At 33.9% G+C, this 22,569-nt stretch overlaps 2 protein-coding genes and 1 long non-coding RNA gene across 3 annotated transcripts; 1 reads left to right on the top strand and 2 right to left on the bottom strand.

The window, feature by feature from the left end:
- Positions 1 to 1,271: 1,271 nt before the first annotated feature.
- On the bottom strand, positions 1,272 to 2,452 carry LOC131607016 (uncharacterized). The gene is made up of 3 exons (XR_009285162.1): positions 2,158 to 2,452; positions 1,818 to 2,019; positions 1,272 to 1,397 (listed from the first exon to the last, which is right to left on the bottom strand). It is a non-coding gene; the product is annotated as an uncharacterized LOC131607016 (long non-coding RNA).
- Positions 2,453 to 5,517: 3,065 nt separating this feature from the next.
- LOC131607015 (uncharacterized) lies at positions 5,518 to 6,393 on the top strand. The gene is made up of 3 exons (XM_058879080.1): positions 5,518 to 5,711; positions 5,851 to 6,013; positions 6,120 to 6,393. The coding sequence occupies exons 1-3, from the start codon at positions 5,584 to 5,586 to the stop codon at positions 6,255 to 6,257; spliced, it is 429 nt and encodes a 142-aa protein (XP_058735063.1). The 5' UTR covers positions 5,518 to 5,583; the 3' UTR covers positions 6,258 to 6,393.
- Positions 6,394 to 8,489: 2,096 nt separating this feature from the next.
- LOC131601983 (ubiquitin-conjugating enzyme E2 7-like) lies at positions 8,490 to 11,546 on the bottom strand. Its single transcript, XM_058873924.1, has 6 exons — positions 11,386 to 11,546; positions 11,194 to 11,296; positions 10,632 to 10,729; positions 10,443 to 10,543; positions 9,603 to 9,680; positions 8,490 to 8,866 (listed from the first exon to the last, which is right to left on the bottom strand). The coding sequence occupies exons 1-6, from the start codon at positions 11,426 to 11,428 to the stop codon at positions 8,789 to 8,791; spliced, it is 501 nt and encodes a 166-aa protein (XP_058729907.1). The 5' UTR covers positions 11,429 to 11,546; the 3' UTR covers positions 8,490 to 8,788.
- Between the last annotated feature and the right edge of the window lie 11,023 nt (positions 11,547 to 22,569).

The following is a 22,569-nucleotide window of genomic DNA, read 5'->3' as shown; positions in this document are numbered from 1 at the left end:
GATCCTTTTGTTTCTCTACCTTCAGTAAAAGTTGGTAGTTCACCTTCAGTAAACGTCGGTGTATCTCTTGTTTCTCTACCTTCAATAAAAGTCGGTAGTTCACCTTCAGTAAACGTCGGTGTATCCTTTGTTTCTCTACCAGTGAGGTATTTTCCCCTGTAGATTTGTAATCTCTTCTCAAATGTAGTTGGATTCCATTTCCTAGTGGACTTGGATATCTCTTTGTTGTAATCCCTTCCCTTGTTGGGTCGCCTTGTCGATATTCCCTTGTGGAATTCATTTGTCTTTTACTTTGTTTCTCTAGTAGTAGTTTGTCTCTTGTGACACCTTGTACCATTAAGTTTCCTCATTTGCATTCATACATATCATATCAACATGCATATTTGCAGTTCTTAAGGCCAAAAATTGTGTATTTTTGTATTTAAGTCCCTTCAATCACGTCGAGACGAAGATTTCAATCTTCATATCTCTAGATTGAAGACACTTAAATAGGGGCATCTGTCATACCCCAATTTTTGACCATACATTTCGGTCCACTAGATCGTTTGCATATCATTCATTCATTCACTAAGATATGAGTTCAAATAATCGGCATTTTGTACAAAATCAGGGTTTTTGCATGGTTTAAGCTGGGTATATCAATTAAGCGTGATTCAAATGTTGGTTCTAGTGGAAATAAATTAGGGTTTTCTATTTCATTGATATGGTGATCCAATTATCAATTCAATAATCATTTTGGTCATAATCGTTGGTCTTGAGTGAGTTTGTGTTTCTTTGCATTGAGAATACAAGAATAAGTGTCAAATTTGCAAATGCTTGATTCAAGAATTCAAAAGATAAAGTTCATGTAGTTTTTGACAATATTATAAGATGATTTCTTATGTTACGAAGATATTTGTCATTTAAATCCTAAGGTCCATGAATCAAAACATGAAGCCATATTCATTCAAAAATCATGAGGTTTCATTCCATTCAATTTCCAATAGCTTTACATCTTACAAGAAGAAAAGAGAGATCTCATTTTAATTTCCATTTGAACACTTCAAAAATAATTTGCATTCAATTGCAATTACTTCTTACAAAAAGGTAGAATCTTCATTTAAAATTTCATTTGAAAAGTTACAAGAAATTACAAGACTTTTTGCTAAAGTTCTTAGTCATTTGAAATGGTTACAAATAAGTGTACAAGATGTTACATACAATGTCCCTAAACCTAAGCTCCAAGGGCCCAAAGTTTGCTGCCCCAAAGGACCGAAAAATGCAGTAGAAACAGTCCAAAATTGCTGCCCCATGCTGCCAAAACCTGCACTTTTCTGTTGCTTTGCAACACCAACCTTGCTGGTGCCCTACTTCTCACAACAGTCCAAACTTAGCACCAAAATGGACAACTCCATAACCTGCATCAAAAATGTGAGAATTCAGTACATCAGAATGGGCATAATGAAACTTAGCAAGCAAGGGTTACATTTCAAAAGTTCCCTCTCAAACACTAATCTCTAGCTCTATATAAGAACAGAAATAACCACCAACAAGGGATTCGGCAGCCCCCATCTTCACTTTAACAAAAAAACCTAACCTATCACTAAAAGCTCAAGAATATACCAAGAAATACTCAGAGTTTTCACATTGAAACTCTGAGATATTTGAGCACAGCCTCCCTGCAAACAACTAAGCCACTTAATCACAGTTCAGACTTATAGAAGAAGAGCTCTTGACATAGAGAAAGCTTATATACAAACTCTATCACTCCTATTCTCAGATTAAGGTATTTGTTCAAACGTATACATAAACTCTGCAATGTTGATAATACTTTGTACCTGATTGCCACTTTTATGTGCTTCTGCCGATGTATTTTGTGTCCATCTGATGCCATATTTGAACTTAACCGATTCACCAATGAAAAGCACAAAAGGGAAAAGCTTTTTTCAGCTAAAATCCCATGGTGCTAAGGTGATGTTGTGCTGTTGATTTGTTAAAGTTACTGATATTGTCTTGCTCTTTATTAGCTTTCTATTCTCCCTGCAATAACCAGATGTATCACTTAAAGAGGAAAGTTTGAAATTAAAACCGATAACATGTTTAAGAGCAAATCAACCCAAAGGCAATTGATAACTTAATAGAAAGAAATAAGAAGAAGAGTCAGATTGTTGTTATTACCCTTGAATAAAAGCAAGAACCGATGAAGATTTTCAGTTAAGAACCGAGTTGAGTCGGCTTCATTGATGGAAAAAATCCGAATTTTTCGTTGATTTCCTTTTTCTGCTCTTCGAAACAAGCAATGAGAATATTTGATTGAGGTCGATTTTGGTCCAATTTGAGGGTTAGGGTTCATGGTGTGTTTGATTTTGTGGCTCTGTGTTTTGCTTGCGTGACCAAGAGAATCGGAGAGAGATAGAACTTTGTACGAAAACGAAACCGAGAGATGCATAGGAGAGTTTTTTTTCTGTTATTGTTCGTTTCATCATAAGAAAATAGAGGTGGAAGAACAACGTGATACAAAGAGGAACGTTCTTGAAATTTAAGGTTTCTCTTTGGCAAAACCCGGTTTTGGTTGAGATACGGGTCAGACCCGACCCAACAGCTCTTAGTCTTAGGGCCAGCCTCCAGTTTTGGGCTCAAACCATTTGAACCCCATGCGTTTTTTTTTAAATTACATTACCTCCACCGATTTTCAAATGCACCCCCCATGTTCTATTTTCTTTCTTCTTTAATCCTTCTTATTTTGTTAATCTTAGATTTTGTTATAATGTTTGTTTTAATTTCCAATGTTAACTAAAAATAAAAAAAAATATGTTTTATGTTTAGATCTCATTTTTATTTTTTATAAACCCAAAAGAATGAGTTTTCGTTTAAATAAATAATTTCTCGATCCAATGTCGAGTCCATCTTAAATCTTATCACAAAAATCTCCTTTCTTAATCATATCGAAGTGATCGAGTGACAAGGGGTGCACACCTCTTGAATACCTTTGATCCTTTGAATCAAACTTAAAAATTCTTTCTTAATTAAATCGAAGTGATCGAGTGACAAGGGGTGCACACCTCTTGAATACCTTTGATCCTTTGAATCAATATTAAAATTCTTTCTTAATTAAATCGAAGTGATTGAGTGACAAGGGGCGCACACCTCTTGAATACCTTTGATCCTTTGAATCAATATTAAAATTCTTTCTTAATTAAATTGAGGTGATCGAGTGACAAGGGGTGCACACCTCTTGAATACCTTTGATCCTTTGAATCAATATTAAAATTCTTTCTTAATTAAATCGAAGTGATCGAGTGACAAGGGGCGCACACCTCTTGAATACCTTTGATCCTTTGAATCAATATTAAAATTCTTTCTTAATTAAATCGAGGTGATCGAGTGACAAGGGGTGCACACCTCTTGAATACCTTTGATCCTTTGAATCAATATTAAAAATCTTTCTTAATTAAATCGAAGTGATCGAGTGACAAGGGGTGCACACCTCTTGAATACCTTTGATCCTTTGAATCAAATATTAAAATTCTCTCTTAATTAAATCGAGGTGATCGAGTGACAAGGGGTGCACACCTCTTGAATACCTTTGATCCTTTGAATCAATATTAAAAATCTTTCTTAATTAAATCGAAGTGATCGAGTGACAAGGGGTGCCCACCTCTTGAATACCTTTGATCCTTTGAATCAAATATTAAAAATCTCTCTTAATTAAACCGAAGTGATTAAGTGACAAGGGGTGCACACCTCTTGAATACCTTTGAATCAATATTAAAAATCTTTCTTAATTAAACCGAAGTGATTAAGTGACAAGGGGTGCACACCTCTTGAATACCTTTGAATCAATATTAAAAATCTTTCTTAATTAAATCGAAGTGATCAAGTGACAAGGGGTGCACACCTCTTGAATACTTTTGATCCTTTGAATCAAATATTAAAAATCTTTCTTAATTAAATCAAAGTGATTAAGTGACAAGGGGTGTACACCTCTTGAATACCTTTGATCCTTTGAACCAAAACAATAAGCATCCTTCATAAAATTAACCAACAAACTCGTTAGGGGTGCTCGCGGTGCGGTTTGGGCGGTTTTGACGAAAAAAATCATCCGAACCGCAAGAGAAAAAATCGTGCGGTTTGGTTTGGTTCGGTTGACTTTTAAAAAAAAATCTGAACCAAACCAAACCAACCTAATGCGGTTTGGTTCAGTGCGGTTGGTTCGGTTTTTTAGAAATATTTTATTGAACCATTCATATACATATAGATGATAACATAACTTTGTATTTAGGCATTCATACACTATCAAATAACAACAAAACCCGTCATATTTTGACAATAACTTTCTATTTATTATGTAAAAATTAAATTAGACAAAAGTGGAATAGTAAACATAAATAATAGTATAAAAAAATATAAAAATTATTAAAATGAAACAAATAAATAGAATATACGAGAGATTAGTGAAGGTGAAAAAGAAAAAACAAAAGAGTTGAGAGATCAGAGAAGAAGATGTGCGATAAAAACGAAACTAAAATAGGGAACATTTGCATAAAAGTGAGAAGGTGAAAAAGAAAGAATATAAGAGAGTAGAGATTACAGAAAAAGATGGAAGATGTATGTAGCAAAGAAGACGCAATAATGCTATTAGAGATTTGAGAATATCGGGACTAAAATCATGTGTAAGGATGAGAAAATTGTTCGTAATCATAAGGTTAAGGTATTATAGATTTAAGTTTGGGTTGGATGTGAGTTAAGTAAAAGTTAGGTTGTAACATAATGCGGTTTGATTCGGTTTGGTTTGGTTTATAAAATACAAACCGCAAACCAAACCGAACCATGCGGTTTTGTTAAAAGATGACCCAAACTAATCCGAACCAAATGCGGTTTTTTGCGGTTTCGGTTTGGTTTGGTTTGGTTTGCGGTTTTCTATTGGGTTGGTTTGGTTTTGATCACCCCTAGTTAAAACTGTATTTAAGCCTATAATTTAAAAAAAATTAAATAAAAAATAAAATTATTAATTCATATTTATCGATTACTTTAAAAAATTGATTATATTAAGTTAGTTTCACTTTAAGAAAATTTAATTTAATTTTATAAAAAAAATTAAATATAATATGTATTTATATCATTTCATATTTAAGTTAGGTTTTTTAATTATAAGCCGTTGTTTGATAGTTTATTTTTAAAGAAAATAAAAAATTTAATTAACTTGTAATGAAAGTCTAAAAATCATTTATAAAGTACCACAACAAATGAGTGTCTATAATAACTTGATGTTCATAAATAACAGTTAACCTCAAACAAAAATCTTTATGTATTTGCTGTTTTCTAAAAAAATCGTTGTTTTAAGAAAAAAAATATTTATTTTTAAAAGGATCAAAAATCAAAGTTGAATAGAAACTAGGTGTAAAATATTACTATGAAGAGAAAATTGTAGAACAAGTGCCAACGTGCATGAACTCCACGTGTGATTCCGGATGAATCTCCACGTACACGATCTTCCTTGAAAATTGACACGCTATAACAAATCAGAATATGTAAACTGCAATACGTGAATGATCCAAGACGAAGAACAAACAAAGACAACAATCAAATTAAAATTACCAATCAATGGCGTCGTCGAATCACAGCCCAGCGTATGCATACACGGTTCTTTACGTGAAAGACGTTGCTGAATCCGTAGCTTTCTACGCCAAAGCCTTCGGTTATTCCGTTCGCCGCTTAGACGAATCCCACAGGTACAGATTCTCATTTCTTTCTTGATCTTTGTAGCACCGATCATTCTGAAAAAAATGTTTGTATGAGTGTTTGTCTGAGTCGTGTTTCTGGGGTTGAGCTTCATAATTTAACTAATTAATTGTGAATTTTGTATCTCAGATGGGGCGAGTTGGAAAGCGGCGCCACAACGATCGCTTTCACTCCAATCCACCAGCACGAGACCGATGATCTCACTGCTGCCGTCCACGCCACTAGATCTAAACAAGAACGACCACCGGTTGAAGTTTGTTTTGTTTACCCAGACGTTGATGCTGCCTATAAGGTAGGTTAATCGCATGTTTAATAACAGTAGTAATTACCATTAAATGGTTTAGAATTTAATAAATGATTTATTGGTTGATTGATTGATTTTGTATTTAATGAAACAGAGGGCGGTGGAGAATGGGGCGGTGTCGGTGAGCGTGCCGGAGGTGAAGGAGTGGGGACAGAAGGTTGGGTACGTGAGAGATATTGATGGTATTGTGATCAGAATGGGAAGTCACGTGAAGCCAGCAAAATTAGATTAATAAAGCTCGACATAGCATAGCAGCAATTGCCAAAATATTCTACTATTATGTTTGCTTGTTTGTTTTCTGTATATGTATAAACAAACCACTATATAAGTTACTACAATAATATATGAATTTTCCAATTGCTATTTTATGGGCTGAGTTCTTCTACAGGCAGCAAACTATACATATTCACACATGTTGGATTAAAATAGGGATGGGGCAGGTCGGGGCGGATTTAATCACACCGAGACCCGCACCTGCGACCCAGACTCAAATCCGCCTCTGCCTCCAAATCCGCAAGAAAAGCGGTGTGATTTAATCACACCGAGACCTGCACCCGAATCCAGACTCAAATCCGCCTCTGCCTCCAAGAAACGCGTTTTAATCACACCGAGACCTGCACCCGAATCCAGACTCAAATCCGCCTCTGCCTCCCAGAAACGCGTTTTAATCACACCGAGACCCGCACCCACGACCCAGACTCAAATCTGCCTCTGCCCCAAACCCGCAAGAAACGCGTTTTCCTGTACCTGCACCGTCTGAATAAAATTTTTGTTTTTTAAAATTCATATTTTTTTAATAAGAATAAAAATTAATAATTAAATTAAATAATTGATTATTTTAGAAGTATTTTTAATATTTTTATTTAAATTGTATTTTTTAAATAAATAATTAAATTAAATAATTGATTATTTTAGAAGTATTTTTAATATTTTTATTTAAATTGTATTTTTTAAATAAATAATAATTTTAATAAATATGATAATATTAAAAAGTGGAAATTATTAATAATTATTAAAAATAAATTAAACTTAGTTGGTGGGTGTAAGGTGGATACTAGCATCACTTGTACCCGTAAATAAAAATCGAATTTTCTCCGATTCGTAAATAAAAATCGAATTTTCTCCTATTCGCACCAGTCCCTGATTAAACTCGATTTTTTTTCTAAATTTGGGGCGGGGACAGGCCCGGCAGGGCGGGGGCGGGTTAATTGAATGATCTTATTAAAGAGATTAATTAGTATGTATATGGGCGGGTTTATTAAATCATTAGATTTTAATTGAATGATCATTTCAGTTTATTAAAGAGATTAATTAGTATGTATGCGTCGGGCCGGCAGGGCGGGTTAATTGTCATTTCAGTTTATTAAAGATGATCATTTCAGTTTATTAAAGAGATTAATTAGTATGTATATGGGCGGGTTTATTAAATCATTAGATTTTAATTGAATGATCATTTCAGTTTATTAAAGAGATTAATTAGTATGTATGCGTCGGGCCGGCAGGGCGGGTTAATTGTCATTTCAGTTTATTAAAGAGATTAATTAGTATGTATGCATATAATAATTTAGATTAATTAGTATGTATACATAATAATTTAAATGTAATATTTTAAATGTAATTAAAAAAATTCAAACATATTAAAATTTTACATCATCATACAACCATTTAAATGTGATATTTTCATTATAAAAAATCATTGGTGCATACAACCATTTAAGTGTGATTTTAAAAAAAAAAATTGAACAACATAATTTTAATTTTAAAATTTAAAAGTTATGATTAACTGACATACAAGCAAGCACTTAAATTAATTAAAATATTTGGTAAAATTAATAATTTAATTATTTAATAAATTAATATGATATAAAAGAAATTTAATATTTAATATTTAATTATTTTATTTTAAATTAAAATAAATTATAAAAAACGACAATTAATTTAATTTAATTTAGATTAAAATAAATTATAAAGAATAACAATAAATTTTAGTTAAAATAATAACATTAAAAGAGAAAGGAAAAATAACAAAGTTATAAGTTAAAACAGCATTTAAAATAACATCTAACAAAAGTAAACTAATAAAATAAACTATAAACTTATAATAAAAAGACATATTTTCCTTTCGTATCAACTTATAAGTTATATAAACTCAAGAAATGACTATCCCAACAGTGTTAACTGAAATTATAAATTAGTAAATACTATGATACTTATTAACTCGTATTTTTAAGAAACTTAAATAAAAATGTGGTATGAAAAATTGGTGTATTCAATTATTTAGAAATTTAAATATTGTCATTTTTATATAAAACTCTTATTTTTAATTTCTTTAGTTAATGTACTTGGAACCCACCCTTGTTGACATGATCATGATCTGAAAGATTAAAAAGGTTAAGCAGTGAAGTGTCATCCTGATTAAAAAAAAAAACAGATTTAACATTCCCCATGTTGCAAAAAAATGAAATGAAATCAAGCAATCAACACAACCTCGCAATTAAGAATCCAAAAATCACAATATTAAGCAGAAAGACAAAACAAAGCACCTATTTTCAACTCATTAAAACTAAACAAAACAAAAAAGTTTATGCAAATGAACAAAGTAAATTTCCCATGTCAAACCACCAGGCCAAAGCACTTAGAATACAGTTTGTTTCCAATTCCTAACATATGGAACTGAAGAAAATATAAGTGTAGTGTGGCCAACTTCCAAAAAAGCCATTCTTTCTCTGGTTCACAAAAGCACCATGATGCGCACGCGACAAATCACAACATTTCTTGTGACTTCCTTACACATCGGCCAACCTTCTTCCTGAATTCATCTCTGCTATCTCTCCACTCCTTCTGCAAATTGAATCAAATACAGGTTTAATAAGAGCAATTATTCGGAAAACCAGTGTGAATATATATTAGAAAGCAAGGATTCCCAGAACAAACAATATAATTTTATGTTAAAATTAAAAGCATGTTTGGAGTACTTTATTTGAGCTTATTTGACTTAGGCACTGGTAAGACTGTTACATTAACAACTTACGACACAACCATGAGTAGTTTTCAATTTATTTACATAAACTCGCAAATGATAGCTTATGACAAACTCCTAGCTTTTATATGAAAATAGTTTTCTTTTGTTATAGAATAGCTCATACATAAGTACCTATATAATAAACTTTTATGGTATGTAAAACAAGGTTAGAAAATAGCTTGAAGCTGATACATCCCAAACGAATAGTCCTTCATAAACTAATTATTAATGTGGAAGACACTACAACTAAACCATAACATTATGCCACTACATTTAGCAATTTGTGGAAATCATCAATATCGAAAAGAACTTCTTGATCAATTCTGTCAACAAATTGGGGATGTATTATATAAGCAGAGATGGTATTATGCAATGCAATATTTCTTTATCAGCCTACTAACTGCCACTAGAAAGCTTCAAAATATGTTTTGATTTTAAACACCAACTGTTAAGGTGCCTTTATGTTCTCTAAGATACAAATAAGTAATCTATGACAAGAGAGAATGTTGGTTGCAATAAAACAATCAGGTAAATAAAAAAGATTATCGAACTTACTGCAGCTTCAACATTTGCAGGAGATTCGTCATTAGGACCGGAAAGCATTGAGATGATACTCAATACTATGCTCTCTACCTGCAAGATAACAGATGATTATTTAGTACATAAAAGATTTGAATAAGTTAAGTTTCACAAGCAGAAAGTACATGAAATCACAATTGGCAGACATAAAGTGGCATGTCATTTTCCTAGGACATACAGCAAGTAAAATGGAAAGCCAGAAAATTTTCAACACTCCAATTTAGTTTTAACTTTCTAGACATAACATTTGAAGTCATCACAAACATTTTCAATCTATTTCATTCTATACATTAAGCTGGAAAACTCTTGATCCAACTTTGGTCTTTCGCTCTGTAGTTTTTCATTGAAAAACAACTGATGACCGAGCCTTTCACTCTACTTACATTTTAAGAGTAATAGTAACTAGAAAAGATATAGTTCCGACATGAAAGTTTAGGTTTAGCAAATTGGACTTATAATTCATAGTAGCTCGACAATATTTATTTCCTTCGGATAACTTTATTATCGATAGCTCCGTGTGTATTGCTATTAATCTTATAACACTAGTTTTCAACATTAGTAGTAAATTATAACTTCTAACATGAACTGTATCCATTCATGCAATGAAAAGATAGAATATGAGGCTTATAGTACTTCCTCGCAGAATCTGCAACTTCCAAGTTACACTTTACTTGACATTAAGGAATTATGAAACAGTAACACATTCAAACTTAAAGGTATTGAAGATAAACTTACTATACTAATAGGTTTAACAACGAAGAGTAAAATTCAAGAAAAGATACAAAACAGCATATATAATTGTACAATATCACATACCGTATGAACAGGTGTCCAGCGCTCGCTTGCAAGCTCGTAACCATTAGGATCATCACCAGGAGGATGGAGGATTGATATGCAAACCCGACCATCAGGATATACTGCAAATTAAACAGAAAAACTTCAGTTTCACAGTTTCGCGTGGTTAATAAAATCAAACCAAAATCACAAATAAATAAAAAAACCAACCATTAGGATGCCATATGTCTGAGGTGAATTTCACTGATGGTGGACTATTTGGATAATTGGAAGGAAAGCTCATTATAGCATTGAAAAACCCTCCCTCGCTAATTGACAAACAAAACAACAGAGATAATAAGTCAGTAAAATTCAAGTGCTACATAGAAAACAAAACAAAACAAACAAAAAACTAATAATTAGCAAAACCTATGCAAGTACATTTTCAGAAACCTAAGAATTAGTACAATAACAATCTATTGTAATCAAATCAACACAAACAATATCACAAATAGTTGGTGGGCAGTGATATTGAAACCAAGACATAGACCGATCCAAATAGTTAACAGCATAAACAAAACAACAAGCAAGTTAGGAAAACATCATATTCTACAAGAACAACAACAACTAAATAAGAAGAAACAGCCTTAACGAATTTTCATGATCATCATTAAATAAAATTTATAAAAAAAAACCTAAAAGAAGTATTCAAATACGTGATCTATAACAACAAGAAAAAAACCAAAACCCAAAATCCAAACAATTAGTGAGAGATTGAGAGGGGTTGTTATACTAGAGAGTATCAGGGGGTCCAATTATGGTGACACTCCATTCAAAAATATTGCTTTCATCGACCAAACCAGCAGAAAAGCCATCGACAGGGTGTTTGCAAAGATCTGAGAACAAAAAAGGGGTTAATTAATTAATAACAAGATCGCAGAAAAAGAATCGAAAGAAGAGAGAAAAGGGTTGTTATTATATTTACCTTTGAGCTGTTTTTGAAGGAGAAGGCTGGCTTGGGACGCCATGAAATCAAGAATGTTTGAGAACCGACAGTTTGATGGAGTATTTATACGAATGGAATTAAGAGAAAGATGGTTGGCTTCTCTGTGACTCTTAAGTTCTTTGTGGGTTTGGGTTCTGCAATGCCAAATCCTAATTAGTTATATAGATTTTTAAATTATAATAGGTTTCATTTTTATTAGGTTATTTTCGTTAATTAATTAATTTTTATCTTGTGAAAATAATTTGAATCAAAATAAATTGTGGGTTAGTATAAATTTGAAGTGTTGTTAGTTTAGATTTGAATGGCTATTATTAAGGTTAGTTTAGGTTTGTTATGAAATCAACTAAATTTTAAATATATTATAGGATTTTGTTAAATGATTCAAATTGTAACAAAAAAAATTAAGGGGGTATTTTATTTGGTTTTGCATAATAATTTTTTATTTTTTAAATTTAAAAATAATAAAATTTGTTTGAGGGTCTAATTTTACAAAATTATTTTCTTAAAATAGTTTTAAAAATTAAAAAACTAAAATATAATTTAGATATTTTGATTTTTAGCTTTTATAATTGAAAAGAAAAAGAAAAAAAAAAAGTGATACAGTTTTTATTAATGATAAGTTTGTAACTTTGTGTAATTTTAAAATAATTTTTAAAAATAAAATTATTAAACATTTTTTTTGTCAAAACTATTTTTTAAAATAGTTTACAAAATCTTTAAAAATTAAAAACTAAAACCTATTCAAAAAAAAAACATAAGCATTTCAATTCTGGAATATTAATTTTTTTATTAATAGTCAAAATAACTTGTGTCTTTAATTCATGAGTTCACTATCATTAAAGTTATTAATGTGTCAATCTTCATTCTTCTAAGACTTCAAAAATCATTAAAGTAATTTAGAAACACCATACGAATGGTTGATTGAAATGCAACACTAATGAGCCTTTTTCTACGAATTCAGCTTCTTGTGGAGGTTTGTTCAAAAACTCTTCGGGAGATTTTGTTTTCGGCTTTGCGGAAAAGTTGAATTGTGCTTCCTCTATTTATCCTCAGTTTTTTAAGATTATTAAAGCCATTAATTTTGCTTTTCAATTCAGCTGGAATAGTCTTTGGTTAGAAACATATTCATCTTTTGTGGTGTTGGCTGCTCATGAGCCTAAACTTGTTCTTTAGAATATTAGGACCATTTGACTCAATTGTTTAGCTAAAATTATGCCTTTTAGATTTTACTTGTCTCATTTTTACATAGAAGGGAATCAATGTGCATGCTTGTTAGCTTTTTTGACTATTAATTCTATTCAAGTGTAATGCCTAAGACTACTTTCAAAATTATCGACTGACCCCACAAACCAATACGGGTCTTTTCAGCATGATTTGTCCTCACTCACGTGCTTTCCGGGAAACTTCCAAGAAGATCAACCATCCCAAAATTGCTCCAAGTCAAGCATGCTTAATTGTGGAGTTTTGATGGAACGGGCTGTCAAAAAGAAGATGCATCTTGTTGGTATAGGTAGTACCAATGAATCCTTATAATCCTTCCTTCAGCCATACAACCACATACATGCACAATCTCAATATCCCTCTCATTCCGATGTGAATTCGGTGACCACTCTTCGTCCACTTTGGCCTCGGGTGTTACATGCCCACCAGTTTTCGCTTGGCTCGTCCTCGAACCACATCGTACTGGGAGAGGTCTGATCTGATACCATTTATAACGCCCAGAATACTTTTAGGATTACCAACTGACCCCACAAACCAACACGGGTCTTTTCAGCATAATTTGTCCTCACTCACACGCTTTCTGGGAAACTTCCCAGAAGATCACTCGTCCTAAATTTGCTCCAAGTCAAGCACGCTTAACTGTGGAGTTCTTATTGAAAGGGATACCAAAAAGAAGATGCATCTTGTTGGTATAGGTAGTAGTACCAATTAACCCTTATAAGATTTCCTTCAGCCATGCAGTTCCATACATGCACAACCTCAAGATCCCTCTCATTCCGATGTGAATTCGATGACCAGTCTTCGCTCTCAAACTTGAAGTGTTTTTTTGCACCATAATTTTGCTGACTGTCTAGCATAATCAGGAGGGGATGGTGATCCGGAAAATTAACTCTTGTTAACACTTTAGCTTTAGCATCCAGAAACTCCAATCGCCAGTCCTCATTACATAGAGCGCAATCTAGTTTCTCATAAATCCTTTGTCCTCCATGAAAAACTGACCCTCTTCACGTGAATTTAGGTCAAGTTGTTCCTATATTTATATGCTTGCAGTTATTAACACAATCCCTAAATAATTTGCATTTTCTAGCTGACACTTGAGCACCACCTTTCTTCTCAGATATGTTAACAATATCATTAAAGTCGCCAGCAATCAACCAAGGATTGGCTAGTGTCTTAGATATATTAAACAACAACTCCCAAAGAACTTTCCTCCTATCTTTAGACAACAAGTCAATACTTACCTGAGAGTTATTCCATACTATTATAATTTCCCCAGCATAGCCATTATTCTCTACTTTCACATTACAGTCAAATCCCATGCTTTTGAGAGAATTTGATAACTTAGTAGGATCACACCTTGTCTTCATAACAATACTTGTAAAGGGTTTATGCAAAGCCACATATTGGTTGCAGTACCTGAAAAAAGCCTTATTCGCTGCTCCTCTACAATTCCAAACCAATATATTATTTTGTATCATCATGAAAAAAAAAGGAAATAGAACGAAACTTTCTGCAGCATAAGCTTAAACCTTATTTAGAGTCTCAAGGACTCTTTCAACTTCCATTTGTTACTTATGTTTAACCATCCTCCACTACTTGAGTTTGCTTGATTGGGTCCTTCTGATTGTGTTAATTTGCAGGATTGGGTCCTCCGTTGGTCTAATCGACTTCACCAATTTTATTATTCTAACAATCATTTGTTATTACGTTTTACATGGGGAGGAATATTCCTCAAGTCACTTCCTTGGCTCTACAAATTGAAGAGACATGTTGGAACTATTTTTTCTTTTCCACTCAAAATACCCTTCACTGCCCTGGTCCCACCACTAAATTTTCCTTTAAAAATATTTTTCCCACGTGGTGTCGATTAGGTGGCGTTTCTATTGTTTCCACTTGTTGGTAAATTGAAACTTCCAATATTATTTTTTATTCTTACCACAAATAGAGATCCTTAAATCTTGCGCCACTTTTGCACCACTCCTTCTTTTAATAATTGCCTTCATTGCATGCAAATGATCAACTACCACCTCTTTTCTTGAAATCCCCTCATTATTACTTGTCTCCTCATTGATACTTTTGTGATTATCTAGCAATGATTGTGTCTAATTTATTTCCAATTCTATTATGTTTCCTTTTTTCCATATCTGAATTTTTATTGCTTTTTAATGCCTCATTATTAGTAATTATTGTGTCATTAGTTACAATATTTTCTTCACTCAACATCGTGAAGCAGGATCCTACCGAATTTTGGTCGTCGTTAGTATTCATCGAAGCATGACTTTTTGGTCTGATCACTGCCTTCCTTCCTCTCCTTTGATTTTGGACTATACTTCACGGACCGTCACTTGATTCTCCTACTTCCATGATAGTATTCCTCTGAATTACACTGTTGCTAACCACATTATTGTCTTCAACTTGCACTGGTTTCTTCACATGACATCCTTCCTTGTAGTGCCCAAATGTGCCACACGTTAAGCATAACATATGGAGCCTTTCATACTTTATCTTGAACATCCTTCCTTTAATGGTGAACATGGCCAATGAAGGTTTAGTGAGGTTCACCTCCACACACATATATATATATATATATATATATATATATATATATATATATATATATATATATATATATATATGTGTGTGTGTGTGTGTGTGTGTGTGTGTGTGTGTGTACTTCATCCACTCCATTTGCATTGTGTTCTTATCCACTTTCACAATTTTACCAATTCTATTTCCTATAGCTGATAAGACCTTAGCATCATAGTATTCAATTGGAAGCGCAACAATTCGTATCCATACCGCCACATCTTCTATAGTATCCCGATCCAACTGAAAGTTTGGAGACCAATCCTTGACTATTAAGTAGTGATCATAAATGAACAAAGGACCGTCAGCCAGTGCTACAATCTTGTCCTCTTCATGATAAAAAGCCACAAGATAATAGTCATTACCCAGATAAATTATTCTTATAACCCCCTCCTCACCCATATTTGTTTCAAGCGAGTTTCAAGAGCCTTGTAGCCTATTTTCCTCCCCAACAACTTGATTATGACGTCTCTCCTCCAAGGTCTATAAATGCGTTTCTCTTCATAGCTTGAGAAAACCAAGGTCGGAGATTCATATTTTCCCACCCTGTTCTCTTTAATTTTTACCCCTGCAAGCAAGGTTGTCAAACTCGCGAGTCTACTTAAACTCGAAAAGGGTCCGTAGACTCGACTCGCAGACTCAACTTGCAAACTCGCACGTGTCTATGGAAAATTAAACATGACTTTCAAAAACTTGTAACTGACACATACATGACACACACATATATTTTTGAACTTGTAAATGCCTCATATAATACACAAATATATACAATAGAACACCAATTGTTGATTCTCTGAATTATGTGATTGTCAATTATGTTTGACTAAAATGTAGTAGCAGTAATATGTAATAGGATGTATAGAACTTGCAAATATAAACAGGTACAAAACAGGTACAACTGCAAGATGTTCAATGGAATGTTGAGACATGTTCTGTGACAACATGTCTTATGAGATGTCATATGCAGAAACTCATGATATCGCGCCTGTTGAACTGGAATATGAAGATTCGATATGTACTCAACAGATGCAGAATATTCTATGGAATATTATGCAATCCTATGTGGCGTAGGTTTAAAGGTCAAGAGAATCAAGTCAGAATATTGATGGTTAGGCAATTTCTAATTATAGAGATAATTTAGGAAACTTATGATTGAAGACCTTTCTTTTAGCAGAAGTTTTTTGCTAATTTGTAACAGCAAAAAAGGTTGTGATTAAAGGCCTAAGTCCAGTTGGGAATAGGTTATAAATAGGAAGCTTTGTAACCTAGTTGAGCGAGCTAGCCGGTTTTAGAAAGATGTAGTCTTTAGGGTTAGCCATATAAGTGAACCACCCGGATTGTGGGATGGTCACTGATTTGTGCCCCGAAGCCTGTAGGAAAGAGGTTTATTTTACTCACTTAGAAGCTGTGAAGCAATGAGTGGAGTTGTGTCCTTGGAAGAAGCTGTGAAGCAATTCCAAGTTTATTTGTGTCAAAGAGTTTTTGACTGTTTTGGGTTTGGAGTGATGTTTTCCAAACTGGTTTGTATGTTGCAGGAGTGAGCAGCAGGTTTAGGTACCACTAGGAAGTGAGCAGAGGTTCTCTTATCTTAGATGGGTTTTTAAGGTAAAGGTTTCGTTGGGTAGTGATTAGGTAGTCGGAGGTTGTTGCTTATAAATCGGAGGTTGTTTACATACAATAATACTACTGATAGTGGAGTCTTCTTCCTGGCTTGATAGCCCCCAGATATAGGTTGGTTGAACCGAACTCGGTTAACAATTCTGTGTGTTATTTATTTTCTGCACTGGTTTATTAATCTGGTATAAGATGTCGTAACATCTAATACGACATCAGGGAATACTTCCATAGCTTGTGCTTTTACAAAACCACCCCAGATCAAAACCTGTTTGTGATAATTGATCTATCATTATGCATAAATGGTTCCAATATTCTTATGATATTTTAGCATACTAGTGTTGAACCAAAATTGAAGATCATCCTATTCTATCATTGCATCGTTTATAACAGACCAGATGTCTCGACATCATATACGACATCCAGGTTCTGTCATACCAGAATTTCACCAATTAACATAAAAATTTAAATTGCATACTCCATACAAAATTTCTTAATAAAAAACTCGATAATAAAAAAACAAAATAGCAAAGTATGTGGCTAAAGACTTAAAGTATTGTTTTCTTCTTAATTGGCTACTACATAAAGCAAAAAAAATCATAAAACAAATATGGTAATGGCTTTAGACATCAAAAGCTCTAGTGAAATAATCACCACCAATATCATCACCATTATCTTCATCGGTATCTTGAGTATCATCATAAAACTCTGCCCCATATGAAAAACCTTCTTCATCATTAACCAAAGTTGGAATGCTTGAAGTTCCATTTCCACCTAATTCAACATTGCCACGACCACCACTTTGCATAACATTAGTAACAAAAGCACAAACTTCCATAATATTGTTAACAATAACATCATCCTGCTCTATATTATCTTCAGTTTGCACATTTTCTTTATTAGGTTCATCAATTATCCTTCATCATCTGAATGAATATCTTCAAATGGAAGAACAACATTTTTTTCTTTTCTACTTTTCAACTTAAAATTGTACATGACGTAAACCAAGCTATTCATCTTTTTTTTATTCAACCAATTTCTTCTCTTTGTATGTATCAACAAAGAAATTTATAACAAATTCAGAATTATTCGCAGGTTCCACAATTTACAACACTTTTAGGTTTTGTAGCAAGTTTTCATTATTTCAAAACTGTGAGCAATGCATTTTGTCATAACTCGTAAATTACAATTTTGTCAAAACTGTAGCAATATATTATTTCAAAACAAACAAAAACATTTTTTTTGTTATAAATCATAATTTTTCTAAACCCTTTTTTTAGATCAGTTGATCTGATAGAATAATGGGGCATCACATATACATAATAGAATATACAAGAGAAGCATTCAAGTGAAACATATAAGAAAATACTTACGCAACGAAGGATTGATTTATGACAACAAACGTGAATAAAGCAAGAGACAAAACAAACGCACGCCGTCGATGAAGGGAGGAAGAAACTTTGATGAAATAAGAGACTGAGATAGAGACTTTCTAATTTTTGTACAAGAAAAAAATAAGGGTTTTTTTAACAAAATAAAATCTTTTAGGGAATTTAGGCCTTTTTTGGATTTAAAAAATTCAAAAAAAAAAGAACTTAAAGACTCATAAACTCTCCATAGATTCGCGAGTCTGTACGAGTCTACCAGAGTCTACTCAAGTCTATCAAAAAATGATTCTATACGTAGTAAGTCTACTCATTTTTTCTTCCTAAACTCGCATGAGTTTACGAGTCCACCCGCGAGTTTGACAACCATGCCTGCAAGTTCTAATGGTAACCCGAACCCTTCATCTTCATCTTTACTTCCTTCCTCCAGATGTTTCCCAGTATCCCTTCCTAGGACAGAATCTTTGTAGGACTTAGCGACTTCAACAATGATCTCTTGTTCCTGGTGTGTATCTTTGTTCACAACATCTTCCACATCTGTATTAGTATTACTATGATCATATTCAAACTCGTTGTACATTTGTGGCATGGTTGATGATACACTAAAGCCTACATCTCTTTCTTTAACCCGTTCAAAGGCCAGCCACTACTTGGCCTGAGTTTGGTTTACCTCCGGATTATTCTCCACCTCACGCCACTGCTGCTATGTTGGGCCAACCTTCACGACCAATGTTCCAAGCTCCAATCATGACTGAGTCTCCGCCAATTGTGCACGCTGCTGCCCAAACCACTTATGAAAATCCTCTCTTTGAGTACCATGCTGGAGATCATCAAAGTGAAAGTCAAAGAGAAGCTGGTAACATTAATGAAGTCAAAGAACAGTACCAAATCCTGGAAAAAAGACTAAGAGCTATGGAAGGCGCTGATTACTTTGGGGTCGCTGCTGAAAACATGTGCTTAGTTTCTGATTTGGTCATACCTGCCAAGTTCAAAACTCCTGAGTTTGAAAAGTACAAAGGGTACACTTGTCCAAGAAGTCATTTGACCATGTACTACCGCAAGATGGCTGCTTATACCAAGAACGACAAATTGCTGATTCACTGCTTTCAGGATAGCTTGACTGATGCTTCCTTGAAATGGTATATGGGACTTGAGAAGAGCCGTATTCATTGTTTCCAAGATCTGAACGATGCTTTCATGAAGCAATACAAGTACAATCTAGACATGGCTCCTGATCGCCGTCAACTACAAAACATGTCTCAGAAAGAAAGAGAATCCTTCAAAGAGTATGCTCAACGCTGGAGAGAGTTAGCTTCTCAAGTTGAACCTCCTTTAGCTGAGAAGGAATTAATTGGAATGTTTATGGACACTCTCTCGCCTATCTACTGGGAGAAGATGATTGGAAGTGTGTCCTCCAACTTTACCGACTTGGTGACCATTGGTCAAAGGCTAGAAGAGGGAATCAAGAATGGCAAGGTTGCCAATGCTGCTGAACCTTCTAATGGTGCAAGAATGTTCTATGGAAACTTCCACAAGAAAAAGGATGGAGAAACAAATGCTGTGAGTGATGAAGGAAGAAGACCTCGTCAAAGGACTAATAACTATGACCAACCAATTGTAGTTGCTCCTACGACCAAAGTTCCGCAAGTTCAAGCTCCTCAACCTCAAGCTGCTAATCACAATCAGAATCGCGATAGGACTCACTTTGATCCTATTCCTATGACTTATGCTGAGTTGTATCCAACTTTGATTCAGAAGTCATTGGTGACACCTAGACCTACTCAGCCGAGAATAGCTCCATTCCCTCCTGGGTACAACCCGAATGTCAAATGTGACTTCCATGGTGGGGTAGTGGGTCATTCAATTGAAGATTGCAGAATTTTGAAAGAAAAGGTTCAAGATCTAATTGATAAGAAGATGATATCTTTCAAGGATACCAATCCCAATGTTGTAAACAATCCTTTGCCAAAACAGAGTGGCTGAGGACAAAAGCAAGCCAAGTCACTCTTCCCTAAAGCCAAGTGTTTCAGACAGGATAGCTCCTCCTCGTCACTGATTAATCACTAGGCCTTGTTTCCTTCTGTTTGCAATTTCCTTGTTTTATCTTGTGTACCGCATTTGAATTTTGTTTGTTCTTGAATGTTAATTTTAATGAAATGAGCATTACATATTTGAGTCAATTCATTTACATCCATTGTGTTTATCTCTATGTTTTATCTTTCTAAAAAAATAAAAAAATATATATCTCTTGTTCACTTTCTTTATCAAACTTGTGTTTTATGCAAAGATTGGAGGGAGGATGATGAAAATAAAAAAACCCAAGTTGTTCAATTGTATGCTTTCAAGTAAGACTTTGCTAATGATGTACAGGCATTGTTTCAATTCCCAAACACTGGAGAAATAAGGAAGTTAATCCCTAGTCAACCCCTTTGAGCCTTTGAAGTTGGAGTTTCTTTTTAAACGAAAAAACCCGCAATTTTAACCTGGGGCAGGGTAGTTCTCAGTTATTTTGGTTGTGCATTCAATTTCAAGAGAATCATTCCACTCACCTTTCAATAAGGGTTTCAATCAAAAGTGACCAAGATGTTTATCATTAATCATTATCAAGGCAGTCACTATCTTTCGAATACAAAAAAAAATTCAAAGAAAAAAGCCCGCTAAGTCAAAACCTACGAAGGAGACTTAGGCAAAACTGGGGCATCCCGCTGACTGTAATTTCAAATAAAGAAAGTTCAGGCAAAAGTTAGGGATATCAAAATAGATAAAAAAAGAAAGAGAAGTCAATAAATTTCTTGAACAACAATAAAACGTTGTTATTAACGAAAGGAAGAAGTGACTGTCATCTCAAAGATTCCCTTGGCCTTTAAACCATCATCATTATCATAGGTGCAATTCCAAAAGCTTTTTGGAACCTGAATGTATAGTTTGAATTAGCTGAGCGTAGGATTGAAGTTCATCGCGAAGGATGGGGTGGGTACAAATATAGTTTGAGCCTATATCCTTTGTTTCTGAAACCATGAACCGAACCACGTTACAACCTTCAAAAGACCTAATTGAAGCAAGGTTTATTTTAAAAGCATACTACAACAAGGTTGCGTTAACCTGACTCCTAAAGATTTTTGCAATTTGTTTATTTTACCATACCTTTTGCTTTATCCGTCACTTTGAACGTTTAGACCCTTGTGTTTAGACCTTTGATTCATTTGCTTTACATTAATAACACGTTTTCAATAAATGACTTTGATTTCAAAATATGCTTTGAGCATTGCATTAAAATTGCCATTTTTGAATGAACATCTTATTTGCAAGCAAATACTCATCTTTCAAGAAGTTGAAACAGTTGAGAAACTTGACCAGTGATCCTATCAGGGGCATGTTACTTCAAGATCCTGTTATTCAAGAGTTATACCAGGGCATGTGTTCCCGACATTCATTTCAAGCACTGAAGCAACGATCAGGTAACAATCAGTCAATCAGAGGAAGTTTTCTTCAGCGATCCCCAAGCAGTTTATCAGTCCTTCCCAAAAAGGATCATCAGTGTGACAAGACCATGTTTAACCATAATAGATTTGGCAGTGTTACTCGTGTTGAGGAATCAGAATCCCATTCTCCCCTCATAAAAGAGTCTACCTCAGTTGTCATAACCAATTGCATTACATCAATCATTCATATATCATGTATCGAAACAAAATCATGCATCTAAACAAAATTCATACTCATTCATTTTCTTTCAAGGTCCCGTTGTTATCAACATCTCACCTTGAGATCTAAGTCCAACTCACTTGGCATTTACCAAAGCAGTTTCGTCTTGCATTCATCAGTACATTAACTGATAATGTCAACGCTATATTATATCCATCAGTACATTAGCTGATATTGTTCACCCTTTGTTGCTATCATCAGTACATTAACTGACAATATGCACTTTTGTTTCCCCTCATTGGTATCAAAGCTAATGCAGGATTTTCATCAGTACATTAGCTGATATTAGTTTTCTCCTGTTTCCCTTCATCAGTACATTAGCTAATGATTGGTCATGGTTATTTCATCCTTATCAATACACTAGCTGGTATAGGACTTCTCTTCGTCAGTACATTAACTGACGTTGGCCTATTTCCTCCTTCCCTATCAGTACATTAGCTGGCACATGAGTCATTTTCGTCAGTACATTAGCTGATGATAGTTTCCTCTTGTTTCCCTCATCAGTACATTGGCTGATGCAGGTCGATTTGTTTTACATCATCTGTACATTAACTGATGATATCATCCTTTTTTCCGCTTCAGTACATTAATTGGAGTCGTGTATCCTTTTTGTCTTTAGTCAGTACATTAGCTGATAATATATATCCTTTTGTTC

This window comes from Vicia villosa, linkage group LG5, assembly GCF_029867415.1.
Source record: "Vicia villosa cultivar HV-30 ecotype Madison, WI linkage group LG5, Vvil1.0, whole genome shotgun sequence".
Classification (NCBI taxonomy): Eukaryota; Viridiplantae; Streptophyta; class Magnoliopsida; order Fabales; family Fabaceae; genus Vicia; species Vicia villosa.
The sequence above is the reverse complement of the archived record's forward strand: the minus strand, read 5'-3'. Positions and strand labels throughout refer to the sequence as shown.